Source organism: Odocoileus virginianus, chromosome 1 (assembly GCF_023699985.2).
Source record: "Odocoileus virginianus isolate 20LAN1187 ecotype Illinois chromosome 1, Ovbor_1.2, whole genome shotgun sequence".
Classification (NCBI taxonomy): domain Eukaryota; kingdom Metazoa; phylum Chordata; class Mammalia; order Artiodactyla; family Cervidae; genus Odocoileus; species Odocoileus virginianus.
Genome location: NC_069674.1, coordinates 64,666,819 through 64,689,805, shown reverse-complemented (window position 1 = coordinate 64,689,805; position 22,987 = coordinate 64,666,819). Strand labels below are relative to the sequence as shown.

General features: G+C 35.0%; 1 protein-coding gene across 1 annotated transcript in view; it reads right to left on the bottom strand.

Annotated features, from left to right (window-relative positions):
• Window positions 1-22,987, bottom strand: part of CFTR (CF transmembrane conductance regulator) — a 183,942-nt gene that overhangs the window by 119,944 nt on the left and 41,011 nt on the right. Inside the window, exons 6-12 of the mRNA XM_070476808.1 lie at window positions 21,984-22,073; window positions 20,933-21,096; window positions 19,680-19,805; window positions 16,450-16,696; window positions 15,000-15,092; window positions 8,455-8,631; window positions 2,094-2,285 (exon numbers count right to left, since the gene is read on the bottom strand). Coding sequence (XP_070332909.1) covers window positions 2,094-2,285; window positions 8,455-8,631; window positions 15,000-15,092; window positions 16,450-16,696; window positions 19,680-19,805; window positions 20,933-21,096; window positions 21,984-22,073 — 1,089 coding nt within the window. The remainder of the gene's footprint in view (window positions 1-2,093; window positions 2,286-8,454; window positions 8,632-14,999; window positions 15,093-16,449; window positions 16,697-19,679; window positions 19,806-20,932; window positions 21,097-21,983; window positions 22,074-22,987) is intronic.

Genomic DNA, 22,987 nt, shown 5'->3' with positions numbered 1-22,987 from the left:
TTTAGAAAACAGACCACATCCTATTCACCTTGGCATTCTCAGAACCTAGCACAGTATTCAGAAGATAGCAAACATTCATTCTACGAAATAGGTACCTATACCTCTGAATTTACTACTACTAATATAGCTATGCCATGCATGTCTGTATGCATGCATGCTAAGTCTCTTCAGTCACGTCTGACTCTTTGCCATCTTTTGGGCTGTAGCCTGCCAGATTCCTCTGTCCAAGCAAGATCACTGGAATGGGTTGCCATTCCCTCCTCAAGGGGATATTCCTGACCTAGGGATCAAAACTACATCTATTATGGCTCCTGCATTGGCAGGTGGGTTCTTTTTACCACTAGCGATACCTGAAAAGCCTATAGTTTTACCACATTTAGATTAAATATACGTTTACAGGTTTATTTGGGGGAATCGGGACAGCATTTATAAAACTATTTCTATGAGAAAAGATATATTCAAAAGCAATAAATAAATAAAGGTACCAGAAACCTTCCAACACCTTTCCACTGATAAACAAACAGAGCTCATGCTTTATCTTGCAGGACACTGACTATCGCCCTACAGCCTAGCCCCTCATAGATAAATACCTATGTTCTCTAGAAACATGCAGGATTTTTTTATAACAGATTTAATGAGTGTTCCAACCTCCAGGTTGTGAAATACTATTCTTGGAAGAAGAGCTTTTGAGGAATGAAGAATATTTTCTTCAAGGTAAATCAAATATTTTTCAGAATAGCTTTTATTTTCATTATTGCTTTCAGAGTATGTGAAAATAAGAGAAAGAAGCCTTTAAAAGCTACTGTTGAATGAGTCTGTATATACATAAAGAGTCATTTGTTCAAGCATGTAGCTCTCTTTTGTAAGGACTGTAGTTTCTATCTAATCCACAATAAGCCTTTTTTTTTTTTTCCTATTTTTCATGCACTGTATTTTAAGCTTCATTTTATTCCCCATGCAATTTTTTTCATAGAAGTTGATTTAAAGGGATCTACTAGTATCAAATGCCATCTATCAAGGACAGAGATTTTGAATCAAAATCAATAATCAGGCAATACCGCTGACAAATTTTATAATGTGATATTTTCCGTGCTGATAAAACTCATGATACTTTCCCTACCATTAATATCATAATGACACTTTTTCTACCATTAAGATCCAGGGGATCTTCCCAACCCAGGGATCGAACCCAGATCTCCTAGAGTGCTGGCAGATTTTTTACTGTCTGAGCCACCAGGGTGAAAAGTGAAAGTGAAAGTTGCTCAGTCTTATCTGACTCTTTGTGACCCCATGGACTGTATAGTCCATGGAATTCTCCAGTCCAAAATACTGGAGTGCGTAGCCTATCCCTTCTCCAGGGGATCTTCCTGACCCAGGAATCGAACCAGGGTCTCCTGCATTGCAGGCTGATTCTTTACCAATTGAGCCATCAGGGTGTGAACCCTTTATCATACCACTTATGTGCTGAATAGTACAAGATCCATATATTGGCTTTACTTGGAATACTTTCTGTATTTCTAGATGATGAACTCAGTCCTCAATATTGTTATGAAGTGATTCATCATAATTTTGCCACTGTTTCAGAGGACTACAGACACTAAAGGTTATATGGTTACATGTCCAAGGTCAAAGGAAGAGATATAATCACAACTTTATCTCAGATTCCCTACCGACAGGTCCATGATTGTTTCTTTAGGCTATGGTGTTATTAAAATAATTTAAATTCTCTTATGTAATTCTGAAGTACCTTTAAAAAACTGCATCCTATACAAATGCCCATTGAGAACATTTGTCTCACTAATAAGTGAACAAAATTCTTGCCATCTCAGAGAGTTTTTATTGTAACCAAACCAGCCCACCATTTAAAAAATGAATTATATATTAAATTCATTAAAAAATTAATTGTATCTTTATATTTCTGCAGGCTTCTTATAGCAGGGGTCATATATTTTATCAATTACTTTACTCACAGTAGTTTACTCATAGCGGAAATGTGATTAATATATGTAAACTGATTAAAACATTAAATATATAATTTAGGTAGTTTGAAGGTTTCATATGCATAACCAGAAGTTTTTCACATAATTACTTACCTCCTCTAGTTGGCATGCTTTGATGACACTCCTATATCTATATTCATCATAGGAAACACCAAAGATGATGTTATCTTTAATGGTTCCAGGCATGATCCAGGAATACTGAGAGCAGAATGAAATTCTTCCACTGTGCTTAATTTTACCCTCTGAAGGTTCCAATTCTCCCATAATCATCATGAGAAGTGAAGTCTGGAAATAAAACCAGTGTTATTAAGTCAAATCATTTGATCAAATCATTCTCAGGATGCAGGTACCACCAACTGTCATCCTAAGCATAGGTATCCTAATTTTTAAAGATTCTGTATTAATTCATTCAATTCAAAATTTATGAAGCACTTCCTATTTTGGGTATGCTGCTATGCACAAAAGATACCAAAGGGAACAAGAGACAGTTACAATAGAATGTGGTAAGTGCTACACTAGAGGCTCACAGAGATGGGCGCTGAGTTCAGACTGTTGAGATGGGGCTGGAAGAGGTTAGGGGAAAATTAGTAATAACTGACATTTATTGAGTGCTCATTTGTTTTCTCACATGCCTTGTTCAGTCTAATTCTGTTGTACCTTTTTTGAAAACATGTCCAGAATCTGACTGCTACTTCCATTACTATCCAGATTAAGCTAACATCATCTCTTGCCAGAATAAATAGAATAGCTTTCTAACTCCTTGCTCCACCCTTGTCTTCCTACAGTCTATTCTCAAAGTGGCCCTGTCAAAATGTAAGTCAGATCGTGTTACTTTTCTGCTTAAAACCCTCCAATAGCTTCTAAGGTCCTTAGAAAAAAACCCTAACTCGTTACAAGGCCCTTTATGAGGCTCTCAGAGCCCCTGTTTAATGGTCTCGCCCCCTCACTCCTCTGATGGTTCTATTCTCCGAGGCTCCCTCTGGGCCGACCCCGCCGACCTCCCGGCTGCTCTCTGACCCAGACAGCCAGCCCCATTTCAAGGGTTTGCTCCACCCCCTACCTGGAAGACTCTTCCCCAGATGACCGTATGACCTAACCCCTCACCTCCTTCAAATCTTTTCTCAAATGTTACCTTTCAATGAGGCCTCCATTGCTTAAAATTGAACCCTTATCATCAATCTTTCTTTCTGTTTTATCTTCAAAACATTTGTCATCCTATGACATTATATATATATATATATACACAAACATTTTACTCAATAATTTAATGACATTGTTTGTTATTTAGTCATGTCTGACTCTGCAACCTGATACACTGTGTTATACATTATATTAAATAGGCGCTCAATAACTTTAAAAAGTAAATTACTGATACATAAACAGACAAATCAATGGAACAGAATTAAAGCTACAAAAGTAGATCTAAATGCATAAAAGAATTAGTATTTGATAAAGATGGCATCTAAAATGAGTGGAGAAAAATAGACTATTCAGTATATGTTGTGGGACAACTGAACAGCCATGTGGAGGGCAGACAAAAACTGTAGCCATATGCCACGCCCAACACATGATGAATTTCAAATAGGTCAAAGAGTAAGTGCAAAAATAAGACTGTAAGAATACTTAAAGAAAACACTGAAGGATGTCTAAAAGAAAAGAAAAACAACTACCACAGAGTAAGAAAGCTTTTCTATATGAATCAAAATCCAGAAGTCATAAAATAAAAAAATAAATCACATTAAAAAGAAAAAAAAAAGACAGGCACAGAAAACAAAAGGAAAAAACATCAAACTGAAGTAAATGTTTGCAAGTTATATGACACAAAGGAATAATTTCCCTCGTGAGTGATATTAAAGTCAAAAAGAAAAATACCAATAACTCATTAGAAAACAGTACAAAGTATACAGATATTTCACCAAAAATTAAAATAGAGGTGACCTTTAAACATATGATAAAGCTTGTACTTTATTCCTAATAACAGAAATGCAAATTAAAAAAACACTGATATATGACTTTGTCCAACAAGACTGGAAAAAATTCAAATGTTAGATAACATATGCTGGAGATGCTGTGGGAAAATAAACCTACAATCTACACGGACTGTAACACACATGCCCAAATTGATGCAGCCTTCAAGGAAGAAAGTTTGGCAGATAAACAGAAATACTAGTAGACGCGCTAAATGACATACATGCAATATTATTCACAGCGTCATTCTTCATATTAGCAAAATACTGGCAATAACCCAACTGCCAATCAATAGGTGATTCATTACATTATAAACATCTAACCAAACAATGAAATACTATGTATAAAAGTATATACATTCAAAAAACTAACAAGAGTACCTGTCTGAGTTGGGAGAAAGAATGGTGAAAAGTGGAAAATAAGCAGAGGAGAAAGAGTAGTGGGAAAATTTTTCGAATTTTTATGCATTTTAAATTTTAACAAATAATAATACCACATGAAATATATTAGGAAGAAAGAATTATCAAGAGATAGGCACTTTTGTGATACCTATTTCAATAAATTTTAAAATTCTTATTGTATATGGAAAATATCCAAAATCCAAAATTCCTTCAGTTCAGTTGCTCAGTTGTGTCCAACTCTTTGAGACCCCATGGACTGCAGCACACCAGGCTTCCCTGTCCATCATCAAATTCCTTATTCCTACATATAATTCTTCTGTATAATTGAAACTATAAGTATTATTTTCATATAGAACAGATTTTTAAATCCCAACAATGGAATGGATCTGATTACATATAAATATATACACACATATTATATGTATATATATACACACATATATGTATACACAACATATGTATATGTATACACAATATAAAGCTTAAATATAAGTTTGGCTCTATATTAAGTACAAAGGTTAAATATACATTTAACAATATCTATATAAACATATAAATATATAATATTTATCAATATTTTGGTATTTTGAGAGATACAAAGTTAAACTGACTATATATAAAATGCCAAATACTGATAAAACATTGCAGACTTTGTATCTTATTTTAAAGTGTAGGCCAAAATAGAAGCCAACAGCCATTCCACACATCTGATGCTCAGTTATTAGAAGATCAAGCTAAGAGTTCCAGAGTGAGGGCAGAATACAGAGACTGTGGTGTGTCTGGGTTGACAGCAAGGCCACAGAACTGCTTCTGTGGTAGAGACAACAGAAGAACTAAAAATCCCCACACCCCGGGGGAGATGCCATAAGCCAGCTTTCAGTTGGAGATACCCGGGGGTATAGACTCCTACACCAATATTGTTTCATTAAAATAATTCAAGGAGCTTTCATAAATGAAAGATAATTAATGTAGATTAGAAACACCCCAAAATCCATTTCCCCAAATAGTCAATTAAAGAAATTTGTATCAAATATCTATTTCATACTAAGTATACTATCATAGTCCTTGGAATATAAAAACAAAGAAGACACAGTTCCCTTACAGACTAGGTGTTAGTAACAGGGGAAAGTGATAAAATTAAACTTGACCGTGTTTTTTTTTTTTTAAAGACTAAGACATGTGTTTCATTCAAAAATTAAACATTCCAATAAAATTACAATGTAGGTTTTATAATCTGTAAACTCTGCAAACCCAGTCTGAGAAACTACTCATCAGAAAATTATAAAATGCAAAAGATTACAGATTAATCAATTTACAGATAATAGAGAATGCCATCACAATATCATTTATACAAAAATAACAGCAATAAATTACAATATAATATTAGAGAATAATCCCATTTTGGTTTTTATAAATACATAGATATGTAAAAACTTCTGGAAGAAAAATATTTTAAAATACTTACCTCATTATCCCTAAGAGGTAAAATTTGGAAAAATATGTATTTTCCCCTCATATTTTGTTTTATCTGCATTTTCTTGCTTTTCTACAAAGTTTTAATGACAGCAATATAAACAACTACCATTTATTAAACAGTACTTTGTTTCAAGTACTGCACCAAGGGCTTTCTATACATTTCCTTATCTAATTCTTATATCTGATCTTATTGTTTTATTCAGAAAATAATATATATTGTTGAAACTTTGGAAAATCCAGAGATATAAAATATAACCAAAATCTCAGAGACAGCAACTAGACCCATAATGTTCTTTCACAGACACATATACACATATATATGTTTTTGTAAAATGCAGATCATAATGTACATATTATTTTATAATCTGTTGTCCTTCTTAATAGCATAATATACATATCTCTCAGAGTCATTTTTTACATCCCTATACTGACTGAATACAGGGGTTTCCCAAGTGGTGCAGTGGTAAAGAATCCACCAGCTAATACCACAGAGATGAGGGTTTGATCCCTGGGCCAGGAAGATCCCCTGGAGTAGGAAATGGCAACCTGTTCCAGTTTTCTTGCTGAAAAATTCCAGGGACAGAGAAGCCTGGTGGGCTACAGTCTGTGGGGGTCACAAAAGAGTCAGACACAACTGAGTATGCATACACATACGTATGTATATTGATTGAATAACATGCCATTATGTAACTACACCAAAATTTACCTAATCAATTCCCTATTATTAGATATTTAGGAGTTCCCCCAATTTGCGGCTATTGAAACAACGTGATGAATATCTTTATATAAAAATCTCTGCAAACATAGTAGGGTAAGTCATACAAATAGAATTGTTAAATGGTTATTTTTAAGGCTTTTAATACACAAATTAACAAAATGAGTGGTTCAGGATTTATCTTGAAATGTGAGTATTTGCAATTATTCTATCTTATATTTTAGCTAGATCTTTTATCTAATAAGAGTATAAAATGCTTTATTCCTACTGCAATGAAAGGACATCCTTCTAGACTTAGTTGCCAAACTCTATTTCTCAGAGGGGTTTAATTAATCCTAAGGAACAACTGACTCCATCTGACTCTGTCTTCATATCTACTTCTCAGAAGATGTAGCTGTAACTCCAGCCAGCAATTATCTGCTCATCAATTCTTAATAGAGTTACCTGAAATTCAATTGCTGGTTAAGTCCTATAATTTGTAATTCCAAAGCTATTTGTTTACACTTTTCAAAGAAGTAATTTTAAACACATAAAATTAATTTTTAAAAATTCTGTGAAACACAATTACTATCTTCTCATAAGCAATCATTCTCAGGCAAGTCATCTGTGATTTGTTTATTAGCAAATCCTCCTATGGTATCATTTTCTTTTAATAGTGAAAATTTCTAGTTATAGAAAAAATAGAAGGAAAAGTAGCACTTTAAGAAGAAATAGATTTTTCAAAGAAGAAAACACACAACTATAGCTGCTTTATTGAAAGGCCTATTTTACACGTGGGAAAACATACGGAGAGAGAAATAAGCAAATTGTATATTGCTACAATTATGAACACCAAATTCAAGGACTAGAAATTTTCTATGGCATTTTGTTTCCCAAGTCTCAGACTAAATTCTTTAAAATGTGGTTCTTCCTTAACTAGATATTAATAAATAACTATTTTTCAGGGGTATTTCTTAATTTGTTTTTATTTACATTTTTATCTTACAGTGGCACTGCTCCTTCCTTCCTTCTTCCTTTTCTTTCATCAAAGTATTCTGAAGAGTTTTAAGAGGACACTAAACTTTTTTTCTAGAAAGTATTGTAGGTAAAATTATAGTCAAGTGAGAATAAGAACCTCCTTTTAATAGACTTCCAAAGCAAATATCTATTATCCTTAAGTAGTCCATTTCAAAACCAAGAGACCCTTTCTTATCTCTGATTCTATTCCTTCATGTCTTTGAATGTATTTCCCAGATAAAGAAAACAAGTGTTTCTCATTATCTGAACAATAGCTCAAATCATTGAAGACCAATATAAAGTCTTCTCCTGACAATGAAATTTGATCCTTTAGTTTTCTAACCTCTTAATTTTTGTCAAATGTATCTCCAAATATCCACGGTTTATAATTAAATGAGGTAGGGTAGAAGGCTGATTGGCACAGAATAAATAAACATTCCTATGTATTGCCATCAAAAAACTATCCCACTCAACAATTTTCCCTCATAATAAATCATAAGCAACCCTGAGTCCATTCTCCAAAAAAATTCTTGGGTACACAAAATGGGGATCTTTTGCCCATGTGGTTACTGAAGTGAAATGTAAGCCATGACTGTCCTGGACCAGCTCTGAGAAAATGTCTGTGCCACAGACTGGCAAAAATGGAAGCTTTACTTGACCAACAAAGTTATTAAATGCTCACCATGTATGTGCATGACACTGTACTGAGTGATGCCCAAAATATAAATATATATCAGAAAAAGTTACTGAAGATAACAGGAAGAAATGAAAGGCTAGAGGACGCTATCAGTGGAATAATTATACACAGTATCCAAGTATTCTCCTCTTACAAACTAGAAAAAGAAAGGAGTAAAGCATGTCAGGTTAACATCTTCATGTGAGGTATAAAAGAGACTACCTTGCCTGCTCCAGTAGATCCAGAAACTGCCATCAACTGTCCTCTTTCTATCTTGAAACTGATATCTTTCAGCACAGGAGCACCGAGAAGTAAGTTACTGAAGAAGAGGCTGTTATCACCATTGGAAATTTTCCTATTATTATTTTCTTTTGCTTTCTCAAACAATTTACTAAATCCCTGTAAAAAATAAAAAACACAGTAAATAAGAAGGTATGTTTCTCAGATATTTTCAATGTATGTGTGGGGGTGCAGTTGTGTCCGATTCTTTACAACCCCATGGACTGTAGGCTTGTCAGGCTCCTCTGTACATATAATTTTCCAGGCAAGAATACTGCAGCAGGCTGCCATGTCCTTCTCCAGGGGATCTTCCTGCCCATGAATCAAACCTGCATCCCTTGCATCTTCTGCATTGGCGGGCAGGTTCTTTACCAGCTGAGCCACCAGGAAAGCCCAATATTTTCAATAGCTTTTTACATTATGTATTATTAGTTTGAAGAGCACATGGCACATGGTCCATACTTTATAGCACACAAGTTATAGCACATGATTTCTAGAGCACATGATCCAAAATATTTCAAGATTATAATAATAATTTCAATTGCTGACTGTTGCTCACCATCAAATTTAATTAAAGCTAGCTAGCTATCTATACAAAGGAGATAGATACCTCCTCTCCTATAGGCTGAACACATACACATAATTATTCAATCTTCAGCAGAGTAACAATATATGAGATAGATTTTATAAACTCTTTTATTCAATGTTGTAGATTGTGACTCAGAGAGGTTAAGTAACTGAAGTCATTTAAGTAGTAGGCCTGAGTGGAATTACAACCCAAATCTAACTCTATCATGCTGGCACCTTAATCTGAGAAGCTCAAAGTATTTTAGTAGTTATTACTAAGTGTAAATGTGATGATACTACCATTTGATTTGAATGAATCTCATTTTTGCAAAAGTGCTGGGAGAGGGAATTGTTTTTGAAAGCTCCCTGCTTCTGTACTGCCCTATGGGATGTGTTAGAGTGCACGCATGTCTTAGTCGCTCAGTCGTGCCCAACTCGTTTGCGACACCATGGACCGTAGCCCACCAGGCTCCTCTGTCCACGGGATTCTCCAGGCAAGAATACTGCAGTGGGTAGTCATTCCCTTCTCCAGGGGATCTTCCCAACCCAAGGATGAAACCCAGGTCTGCACTGCAGGCAGATTCTTTACTATCTGAGCAGTCTTCAAATCACAGTTAACAGCACTGCAGGTGATCAGGAGGAAGGTAGTAGTTCACACAGTTTTAAGAGAATGCATTTCAACAACCTCATCATCCCAAAGTACTCCTTCCTAAAGTTAATCACCTGAGAATTTGCTTGCTCTTTGTCATTTCTCTTTCCTACTTTCTGCTTCTCCCCTCAGAGAAGAGGCAGCCTTCTCACCAGTCCTAAGTTTAGCTAGACTGCCCTTGCCGGAGTGTAAAAAGCTCCATGATACGAACATGGGGAACATAAGAAAATTATTTTCTCCTGAGAGTGGATCTCATAAAAGCAAAGCCAGAAATACTGAAGGAGCTAACATCATGTTTCATCAGGTTTCAAAGTGATGGCATCTATGTGTCCTGTCATCTCAGAATCAGGCTTCGATGAATTGAAGGACAAGTTATTTTAATTAACTTATTATTTATCTAATTTTAGTAATTTAATAAATTAATACAAATTATTATCTGCATTTTAAAGTTACATTTTCCTGATATAAAGCAAGTAATACTTATCTGATTGATTTAGCAATGAGACCTGACTCTACAAATTCATTTACTTTCCATGAAATTGAAAGTACTGAAATGGCAGCTCCCAAGTTTTGACAAAAATCCATTTAACATATGAAGACACTATAGACAAGAATTACATCCTTTACCACCACTTAAACCTATGTTGGAAATTCATAAGTCAACTTAAAATGTATCTGAGGTATACAGATTTTCAGTACTATCAAAACTTTAGGGCATATATAAGCAATTAAGGTTTAAGAGTACTGCTTGAATTCTTACGAGATGGATGGCTAACATCTCTTTCAATCATCAGATAACTAAAAGCAAAGTTTTAAGAAGTAGGCAATGAAAATTCTTCGAATGAGACAAAGGCATTTTTTATTCTATTATTAACTTATTTAGCTAACAGACATTTATTGAGCATCACTTCTATATTAAAGACCACTTCAAAAGTCTCACTTAGGGGAATAACAAATGGGTAGATATTAATATTGCAACGTGTTTAGTGCTACAACTGAAAATTCACACCAAGTCCTATAGGAGCACATTACATAAAGCAAGTTACTCAGCCTGGAGCTTGACCAAGTAATTAACACAGTATTAGGCTATGAAGGATATAGGTGGTATTTCACAAGATCAAGAAATAGTATAGGCATTCCAGGAAGAAGGACCTGTCTGCATGATGATTTAGGCTTAAAAGGACAACATACACCTCGGGAGTGGTGAGTGGCTAGGTGAATGTATATAGTAAGATGACAAAGGATATCCTTGATAATGTGGGCAGTGCAGACTGTTAAGGGGCTCATGTTCCATCCTCAGAAATAGGACTTTTATCCAATAAACACTTGGACCAATGGAAGGTTGCTTTTACTTTAATTTACCTTAATTTTAACTCCTGATTACAGAAGTAAAAAACTTACTTCAGAAAATTTGGGAAACAGACAAAAGCAGCAAGAAGAAAAGAGGAATCAGCTGTAGTCTTAACACTGAGAAGAAATCATGTTTAACATTTCAGGGAGATCCCTCTACTCCTTCACATATATGGAAAATCATATATAATTTTACAGCATTAAGGAAAAAATTATACATGAGCTTTGTGATCTTCTTTTTCTGACTTACAATATAAATCATAAATATTTTCACATACCATTAAACATTCTTTTTAATATAATTTTAAGTTGCAGGATAGTATCAAAGAGTATGGATAAACTATAAATACTAACAGTTCTTATTTTTTACATTATATGATTTTCTTTTTAACTTAATAATTCTGTGATGTGTGTACTTGGCTATAAATCTTGGAAATCTGGTTTTTTTAGTATAAATTTCCACAAGGGAAATTTCCAGAGCAAAGGTGAAGCAAACACTCCAAGACTTTGGAAAAGTAGTTTCAAATTCTCTTCCATCAAGGTGTGAGAGTGTGAGAGATTTCAGGAACCATCATCAACAATGTTGACTTCCGATTTGGGATTTGGTTTGTTTTGTTCTGTTTTGTGTGTGTGTGTGTGTGTGTGTGTGTGTTCTGTAAGTGAAAATGGAATCTCAGTATTGGTCTTATTCTTAATTATTTGATCCCTACTATGGCTGAACACTTTCTGTGTTTACAAGCTCCTTGTAGTTGTGAGAGAAATGATTATGGTATCTTTTGTCTTTATTTCAGTCTCTGTCTCATGTTCTCAACTAGCTGCATAATAATTGATAAATTATGACATTCTGAGCTTTAGGCTCCTGGACTGTTGAGGATCTTAAGTGAGGTAATATAGATGAAAGTATTTTGTATACAATAAAGCAGTAGTCCATTTTTTTCATTAGAAACAGGATGGTGAGTAGAAAAAACATGTAGAGTCAAAGAAGCCTAGGCTGACTTTTATGTTCTAACCAGTTGTATAACCTTATTCTAGTTACTTAAATTCCCTAAAGCTCAGCTTCCTGATATATAAATAGAAATTGTTCCTACTCACAGGTGTGAAGTGAGGGAAGAGTCATATATAATTCATCAGGGACATGCCTCTTGAGTCACTGGGTGAACGGCGAAATCATCAAATGAGGCAGAGAAGACACTGGAAGAAGCGGGTTTATGAAGCTTGGGAAGTGATAAATGTGAAGTGATTGAGGACCTTGCAGGGAATTTGGAAACAATGTATGAAGTTCAGGAAAGAAACTGGGGCTGAAGATTTGCCTTTGAGAGTCATAAGCACATAGATGTCAGTTGAGCCTGGGCTGAGTCACCCAGAGAAAGCATGAAATACCAGAAGGAAGCCGAGGTGGGGACCCTATGGTCGGTCGCCACTTAAGAGGCAGGCAGCCAAGACTGGGAAGTCTTGGTTGGAATATAAGATTACATGGAAAGAGTGGTTCACTAAAGCTAAGTTAAATAAATATTTCAAAAGAACAGTTTTAATGTGTTGGTAAAGACAGAATCCAGATTGCAGAAGGCAAAAGTCAAAAGATAAGGAAGTAAGAACAGTTTTAAAGGCAAAGGGAAGAAGAATGATAAGGCTTGGATGATGGGGCTCCAGGGGGCCAAAAGTCAGAGAAGAAATTTCTTTAACTTGAAAATATTTAGATATTAAAAGAAGTCAGTTGAAAAAAAAAAAGAAATTGAGCTTATAGATAGAGAATAATTGCTGGTCCCATGTCCTGAGAAGATGAAGCAAGATAACAACAGTTAAGGGCAGGGGGAAGCAAACATCCTTCTCTTAGAAAAGAAAGAAGAAAATAATAATCTCAAGGGTGAAGAAAGAAGCTGTAAGCATTCATATATGCCGCTGTATATTTTATAGCATCTATATATTTTCTCTCTATGTTACAGAAGTCAAGGCCATCTGCTGGGGGTGAGCAGATCCTGGGAGAGATTGGGAGTTTCAGGAAACTGGTAAAAATCTGGAATAGCTTTTAGGGAAATGGTAAAGAAAATTAAGTAAAGACAAATGAAAACACTTCCCAAGAAAGTTTATAGGCCCATTTGAAGTTGAAACAGTAACTGTATAAAACTTATAACTGACTAGAGTATTTCATTTTCCCAGATAGCACTCCCTTCATCAAAGCTCTCAAGTGAACGTCTTATAGCAAACAATTGGGTGAAAAGAAAAGGGAATTGAGGGTGCTGCCATAGCAACAGCTGAAGTGACTGGTGGAGGTTAAACCAGGAGGAGTCCAAAAGAGATAACTAAGGAGACTAGACATTTTCATGAAATTGGAAGGCAGTAAAGATGGGATTAACAGACTGAGAGAGCTAGGATTAGGAAATTCTAAACTGAGAAAGAGATCCCAGAGCAGGACATTTCCAAAGTGGAGTAAGTCTCAGCACTCACCAAGCTCAGCATATGAGCATGAGAGGAAGCTTCTGAAGAAGTAACTGTAAATAGAAGTTCTGAGGACAGTATTGGAAGGATTTCTCACGTGAGTGCTGAAGTCTTAGACATGATGACAGAAGTTTAACCAGCACCACTGTCCTGGGTAAATATCATCAAGGAGTGTCCAGAATTTGCTAGGTGATGGTGAGAGTCTGGAGGATGAGGATATAGCCAGATGGAAGGCAATGGTTCAGTGAAAGGGTTGTAGACTGTGACATTTGGTCCAAAACCTAGCTTCATCCCTTGCCTGGTACGTGAGCTGAGCCAGGTCCTATAACCTTACTAAGCCTCCATTCCCTTATCAGCAAAATGGAAATATTAAGATTACATCATAGGAATGTTGTAAGAAATAAGACAAAACATGTAAAGTGCTTATCTAGTACCTGGCACATAGTAAGGGCTGAAGCATGCCATCTATTTTATTAGATGAAAGGAGTATGAGATGGAGATTAGAAAAATAATTGTCTGTATCGCCAAACTCCTTGCGTTTCTTTATGTCTAGAAGGGCATTTGAAATTCCTAAAATCAAAGAAGTAAAATCAATCTAATCCACACACTTCTCCATAATTTTTCTAGGCAGATAAAGAATTACTCTCTTACCTCTATCTTAAAATAAGAATTACAGTGACGCCCTTAGAGTCAACTTACTTATATAAATAAAACCAGTATAAGATATTGTGAAATATGTAGAAATAGGACATTGGTTTCATAATGCCTATGTTTACTCAACAGAAAAAGTGATAAGGAAAGAGGAACTCCACTGGTATTCTCAATAATCAAATATTAGTCCTTTAGAAGCTGAAAAATCATTAATAACATTTTTTTCTGACAATGAGAAATGAGAATTTTTAATAGTGAATTAAAATAAGTGAAAATAGTATAAAACAATACATAGGTCTATCCCATATACATCTTTATGTTTACTGGTATTTATAAAGCACGTTGGACTGGAACTTGAGATCAGAGAGGGTAGCATTTACTGAGGAACTATTATGTGTGTGGTACTATGCTGAATATTTTCCATAAGTTATCTCAGTCAATCTTCACAACAACCTTGTAAGGTATATCTTAATATTCCCACTTTACAGATGGAGAACCAGAGGTTCTACAAAATTCAGTAACTTGTACTAGATAGTAAATGGTAGAACCAGTACTCAATTCCAGCTCAGTTTGGCTCCAAAACCTATGAGGACGGCGTTACTTCCTAATTTATTATGTGAAACAAATTACATGACTTAGAAAAACATGAAGAGGCCCATCTGTCATATTTAATATTCTTGGGCCTCTACCTCTTAAACTACAAAATAAGTGGAGTGATTCCTCTTTCAGTTCTAAGAATTCTATCATTCTAACTTTATTGCCCATTAAGATGAAAACCAGAATCACAAATAAGAAAAGCTTAGATATTTAGAGCAAACAAACAAAAGATTCTGACCTCCTCCCAGTAGGCTGTCACATTCTCCATCACTACATCTATAGTTGTTAAGTTATATTCCAATGTCTTATATTCTTGCTTTTGTAAGAAATCCTGTTTATAAAAGAGAGCAAAAGCATATTATAGAACTAGGAGAGTGTTAATACATTATTACATCTATTTAAACTCTAATAAGTGCTGCATTTTGTATTTTATGAATTATACTAGAAATTTTTTCCTAAAAAATAATTTTGTGTGTTCTAAAGTTAATTATAAAGTACTAGGATTCATTATATTAGAAATGCATTCTTTAAATATGTGACATTTTATAGAACTTATTTATACATTAAATTTTAACATACCACTGATTCATCCTTATACTAGACTACATGTTAACCTTAGTAATGAATTTATAAAGCACACCTGAACTACCCACTAATTGCCTCAACTCAACACTAAGAGAGAGAAAACTAGTATTTTCGTCTTGATAGCATCCTCCTTTTATTAGGTCCATGGTCCACCACTGGCAAACTCTGATAGTGGTTTAGTTGCTAGGTCTTGGACCACTCTTGCCACCCCATGGACTGCAGCCCACCAGGCTCCTCTGTCCATGGGATTTTCCAGGCAAGAATGCTGGAATGGTTTGCCATTTCCTTCACCAGGGGAATCTTCCTGACCTAGCGATCAAGCCCGGGTCTCCTGCACTGCAGACAAACTCTTTACCGACTGAGGTACCAGGGAAGTCAAACTCTGGCCTAGGTTAAATAATGGCAGAACTACCTTAAAGTGGCTGACCCTTCACTCTCATTTTTTTAAATTATGGCACAGTGATTTATTTTCTGGATTAAATATATATCAAAACAGTATAATAAAACATTTTGAATTGTATATTAATTCTAAAAATTATAACCACATCCAAGTTCCTGGTGATGATTCTGTTAGCTTAGCATAAATTGAGCCTTATTACCTTATGGACTTTAGAACTTCTCTTCAAAATTAACAGCTACGTCAGCATACTGAGATTTTAAGGTAATTAATGTAGCATACAATGTCATTCTCATCCATCATACTGTTCAGAAAAATGCTTGGAAAAGTTTAAGGTAAACATTCCTAGCATTAGCTAGAAAATTTTATAACTTTTTGATGAATCTGCCACCATGATTTTGCACATTTGCCAAGTTCATTAGAACCATTCTATTGATTGATTACTTGAATAATCTCCAGAATACAGAAACAATATTTTCTTCAATTTCTCTGACTAAAATCTCACAGCCTTTCATTTTATTTCACTAGGCTTTACAAGGGCCTGTTGAACCACATACAGACATCAAGAGAGGAGATACTGTGCATCAAACAGGTCCAAGGCCAAGAATGCATCTCTAGAGATGCAAACTCTAGAGAGTTTGCTCATGACAAAAGTTCTAAACTGTTCTAAATTCATTGAGTCAGATGACCCATTTTGGTACACTACCTGTATTTTGTTTATTGCTCCAAGAGAATCATACCAAGTTTGTACAGCCCAGGGGAACTGCCGAGTAACTGCCATGCGCAAAACGATGCAGAATGAGATGGTTGTGAATATTTTTCGAAGGATGATTCCTTTGAGCAGTGCATAAGGAAGCACAGATAAAAACACCACAAAGAACCCTGAGAAGAAGAAGGCTGAGCTATTGAGGTATCTCACATAGGCTGCCTTCCGGGTAAGTTTCAGTTCTGTTCTAAAAAAAAAAAAAAACAACAAATAGTAAGATTTGGGGTGCTTATATACTTTCCAAAATATCAGGCATCTTGGAATAAAAAATCCGAACATAGACTCTCAAAAGCTTTCTCTCTCTGTGTTCTAATCCTGGTTCTACCCTACATGAGCTGTGTGACCTTGAGCAAGTTATTTAACCTCTCTGGGCCTCAGTTATCTTATCTGAAAGGGGGGTAGATGATAATGAATATACCAGTATATAATACCTATAAATATTATTTTTAAATAATCTCAATGATTATTACCATAATTATTACATTATTTTTATATCTTCATTTACATTATTATTAATTTGTAGATTAATTAAGACTAGTAATTTTTAATTGGTTGATTGGTGTTTTAAGTATTTAAGTACAGATATGAAAATAATGTTGAAAGATTTATAGAAGGAAAAGACAATTCTGGGATTCCCTAATGGACTGTCAACATTTTAGAAGTTCTGGATTGGCTTTGGAGACCCTTAAAAATAACATATGAGCCAAAGAGGAGTGGTTCTCAAGGCTTAGCACAGGTAAAAATCACCTGAGAAACTTTTTAAAACACAGAGTATCAGGATCACCATTCAGAGATACTGAGTCTGCATTAGGCCTCCAGAATCTGCTTTTTAAAAAAGATTGTTGCTGATAATTCTTGGAAAATTACAAGAGAATAGATAGTGCATCCACCCTCTCTCCTTTCAGGATAATTATTTGCAATCATACTTTTTTTTCAGTCTGAAATGCAAATGTGAACTATTTTTTCAACACAAACAGAAGAGGTTTAAATGCATCAACAGGCAGGAAACAGGGAGTGCAGAGCTGGCAAGAACAGAGGACAATGCTTCCTCCGACCTTCATCCCACAGGATCATCAAAACTGGAGTCACTTGTGATCCTTCTGTTCAGCTCTTGTGATGGAAAGAGCAGAGATGAGACAGACAAGGAGAGCATGCTGGTGGGAGGGAGCAATAGCGGTGTCTGGCATTTGGGTGCTAGTTCCACATGCTGTACAACTCAGAAAAGTTCTGATTCTCAAGTGGTAGAATTCAGAGGAAATCTTTTTTTCAAGTCTGAAAAAAAATGTCATCCTCAGCACTCTGATGAAGAAAATGAAGTTCAGTACTCCCAATCTACATTGTGATTCCCAGTCTAACGTGGTTTAGCTTACCTATTTTAACTATTTGGCATTAAAGGCAGATTACGATTTTGGAATCGAACTGGGGTGTGACTCTCAGCTCTGCTGGTTACAGGTATGCCATCCTAATCAAGTCGCTCTTCCCTCTGTTCCTACAGAATCCACATCTACAGAAGAGAAATGTAACCTCTCCCTTGTGGAGCTGTCGCCACAATAAACGACAACACAGGAACCTGCACTTAGAACTTACGTGTCTCTCTCATCTTCAGCTGAAAGAAGAATGCTGTTGGCTAGGCTTATATTTTTTTAATGCTAGAAAATGTTGATTACCAAAATGTTAATAAATTTGTCAAAACTGTTATTGTATATTATAAGCAGTTGAGGAAAATGAAGCAATGATACTACAAGGAAAGAATAATGGGCTCAAGAACATGTATTGATATAAGAATCACCCAGAAAGCAGTACTCCCCATAATAATAACACTAACACTTTGAGCCATAAAAACATTTTATCTTATTATGATTAAAAAAAAAATTGAAAGTGACTTTATTACCAGAGGGCAGTAAAGAAGTAGATTTTCAGGGAGCACTGCACAGCCTTTTGACCAGTTCAGCAGTGAACCTTGAGAGCTAACTCACTTGTTGAAGAGAAAAATTTCAACCAACTAAGCAGGATCTTTACGGATGTTTCTGGAAAGAAAATATGATTCCTTTCCTGGATTTGTCTTGAAAGGCATAATAAAAACAGGTGACCAATCATGTTTGGGCAATAAATAGTCTTTTACTCTTTCTATTTACATGGCAAAGGACTTACCATTTCAGCATCTCTTTTGTTGTTCCAATCACACACCTGCAGCTCAGTTAGCACTGTCTACTGGACTCAGCCTGAATCCCTGATAATCATACTTATATCCTCTGAAGTGGAATTCTTCTCTTTAGTGTCTTTTCTTCCTATGAAACTCTCATGAGCTAATTCATTCTGAAATTATTTTCCCTTTAAGAGAAGATCTATGCCCACTGAGTCTCCTAGAACCCTTTTTTAAATTGCAATTTGTAGAACATGGAACTTGACTAAAGAAAAATGGTCTTAGAGCTACAGAAATACCTTGGTTTATATCATGTCCAAAATTTTCTCAGTAACAGTACCCCAGTCTGTGCTACACGTTTTTGCTGGCTATAATCTTTACTAACCAGTGAAAGAAAGGTTATCTGAGGCAAAACAAGACCAGAGTTCAAGATGGGTGCCAAGTACTGATTCTACTTCAGGCGGCAGCTTTCATTACTTGAATTGACTTTTCAAGTGGAGGGTTTATAGAACACAATTTATAGATATTACCCTGGCATTGCTCTTAAGTAAAGGAAGAACAAACGTATTTTAAACAAACAGAAGGGTTTTTTTGGTGTTTTTTTTTTTTTTTTTTTGGTTTGCTTTTCATGAGCTATAACATATAAATTAAGGAAGTTGTAATATTAGAGAATCATTTATTTGGTTCAGAGTTGTATCTTTTTTACTCTAGCAGTTCTATTTAAGGTTTTATTCAATCTCTAGCATCATGATCATTAGTTTAGCCTATTAAGCAGCTGTAAACACAAATAGGCAGTTCTTTCATAAGATATTCTTGCAGTGCAAAAATAGCTCCCCTATGTAAAATGACAGTCTCATGAAAATGACATTAGGCCACGAACACATGAATATTGACATAACTTAACACAACTATTTGGTTGTCAGAAATTTCAAATATGAGCTGAAGTCCACTGTGACATACTCATTTTAAATATGTTAAACCTTAATTGACTAATTCAACTGATATTAAAATTTTTGGAATGACTTACTGTCTTAGGTTTTCAATGATTTTTTCCATTGCTTCTTCCCAGCAGTATGCCTTAACTGATTGTATATTTTCAATAATTTCTGATGTAATCACCAGTCTTTCATTGATCTTTCCAGCTCTCTGATCTCTGTAAATTATTTCATCCACAAATCAAATACTTAGTAAAAATAAATCAAACTGCCCACTAAGAACTACCCAAGCTTTTAAGAAAAGCCACATTTCCTTTATTAAACAGATGTATGTTTATTTTATTATCAAATACACAGTAACAAAAATAGTAACTATCAATCAGTAAATGCCTCCCATGTGCAGACACATGTATTAGATGCATGTCATATACTATGCCTAATTCTCTGAGGGAGGTGATTGTCTCATTTTAAAAATGAAAAAAACAAACAAACCAGAAACACAAAGGTTGAAGCAGCTTGGCACAGGTCATATATCTAGTAAGGTGCAAAGTGGGATTCAAACTAAGAACTATTTGACTCCAAAATTTGAACACTTTCTATCACACTCTAGCTGGCAAACTCTAGAAGTCCTCTTTCATAAGCAGTGATTGGAATCACTGAATCATTCAGTAATAAAAAGCCACTAAGGCTGTGGTGTGATGATTCTTGAACTAGAATAGAAAAAGCCTATGAACTTTACCTAAAATGTATGCATTCCTTCCCATTCACGTAAGTGTTTTATCCATTGTATCTAAATCTCTGATGTGCAAAAAAAAGCAAAATGGATGGTGACATACTTGTAAAGAAATTCTATAGACTGGCAAGTAAAAAAATGTACCATTGATACAGAAAGTATTCTTTATATCAAGGTCCCCAACCTCTGGGATCTAATATCTGATGATCTGAGGTGGAGCTGATACAATAATAACAGAAATAAAGTGCACAATAAATGTAACGTGCTTGAATCATCCTGAAACCATCCCCTCCCCCAGTCCACGGAAAAACTGTCTTCCACGAAACCAGTCTCTGGTGCCAAAATGGTTAGGGACCGCTGACAACATCATAAAAATATTCCTTTTTGCGACACCTAGTAAGATCATGGTTCAGTACACAGAGAAGTTCTGGTTTTACTTGAGTGGGCTAGTATGTTATACATTCTGCCTAATCCTTCTGACAACCAAAGGGAGATGATTATTTCATTTTAAAGATGAAAAAATCAGAAACACTGTGGCAGAAGCAGCTTGACACAGGTCACATAACTAGTAAGAATACAATCTGTGTTTCACACTATTTAAAGAGTTTCTACCTGTACTTCATCATCATTTTCCCTAATCCGGCTTGAAGAAATGCGAGGACTACAAGGAAAGCAAGCCCACAGAAGGTGAAGGCCTGCAACAAGTCCCAGAGCAGCCCCATCAGCAGCGTCACTTGGAGAGGGGCGATCCACACGAAATGTGCCAGTGCAAGTCCCTGAAAAATAAAATCACAGTGAAAACTATGGACATTTTATCCTCCACCCCCAAACAAAGAGAAAATCAAGAATAGGAGAGAGAAATCAAGCACAGTGAGCTCATACAATCATGGCTCTGAATGCACTAAAATCTAGGTGTTCATTATATGGCGCACACAGCAATACGCTTAAACATTCTACACAGAGACTAGGAATTCCCCCCAAACTAACTTCAAGTCACTGTGATTTTTTCCAGCGGATACGTGTGGTGATTGGATATCTTAAGTACCATGTCTAGAATACTTTTAGTAACTTACTCCTCTGTGAATAAAGCAAGAGCCATGACACAGAACATGAGAGGACAAGACTCTCCTGAATTTCAGTCTATACAATTGCACAACCCTATTATCTGACCAAATACTCAGAAAACAACACGCACACTCAATTCAAAAGTAAATTACTTAGCATCTGCTGAGAGTTCGATAGCATGCTAAACACTAGAAATGCAAAGATAAATGCATTATGTATAAAACACATAATCTGTCCTCAAGGACCTTGAATTTTATTGAGAGAGAAGACAGCCCTAAACAAGAATTTCTCAGAGTATCATACTCAGCCAAAGTAAATAACTGATTTAAATGATTACAATGAAGCAAGATCTGATAAGGATTTAATTTTGAAAAATTGCACCAAATAAAAAGCCAGCTGAGGTGTCCTTGAGTTGTCTGGTTCTGCGAGATCCCAAAATGGCACTGTGCTACACAACTTAGCCTTCTCGGTTTTCAGATATAGGGAAGGTAGGAATGCTTATCACGTAACCACTCATTAGTTATCTGATCCAGAAAATCTTTGGGGTCATATGATTTATAACAAAGGTGCATAAAAGAGTAAATCAGTAGGTACATACTTCATCAAATTTGTTCAGGTTGTTGGAAAGGAGACTAACAAGTTGTCCAATACTTATTTTATCTAGAACACGGCTTGATAGCTTCAAAGTCTAAAAGGAAATGGGAAGTTAGATGATGTCACTGCACAGTAGACAAATATATTTATAAGCAGCTGACGAATTAGGTAACTATGCATGCATTTTTTAAGTAAACCTAATAAAATTATCTTACGTTCATTTAATTTAGTATCTTCTTAGATTTATAAATATTTCTCTTTACAACAAATATTATACTGGCATGCCTCTACTTAGATTATTTTACACTATCTAGAGAGGGTTAACAATTGTTTCTAGTCCAAAATGGGAAAAATATTATACTTGAATATTCATTTATATACTGCAGAGGTTTGCTTGTTGTTTTTTCACTTCTGTTTGTTTTTATTACAGATGGAACTAAAGGCAAGTGAAATTTGAGATTAAAACCTTGGTCTCATAGGGAATTATATTCAATATCTTGTAATAACCTATAGTGGAAAAGAATTAAGAAAGAAAAGATATATATATATCTGTATCACTTAGCTGTATACTTGAAACTAACACAATAATGTAAGCCAATATATTCAATAAAATTTTTTAAAATAAAATCTTGACCTTAAATTTTTCATGCACTCTATGGTGACTATTGAATAAAATTACAGTTAAAGTCAATACAAGTATATTATAAATAATTACTAATAATTATTTGAAAGATTAACAAAAACAAAAGATTCTTAAATTTTACAAAGAAAAATACATCCATATATACACAACAGGATTATTAAGTAGATAAATTAATTATTATTATGAGCGATCACAGGCACACTTCGCCTACAAAATTTAATAAGAATTGGCTTTGACTGAAGAGTACTCATCTAACATTTCCTTCAACTGAATCTCTCACATATGTATTGAGCACTTAGACACAAATCAATATATTCAGGGTTTCAGGGATTATTATTAGTTATTAAACAAAATTATTACCTCAA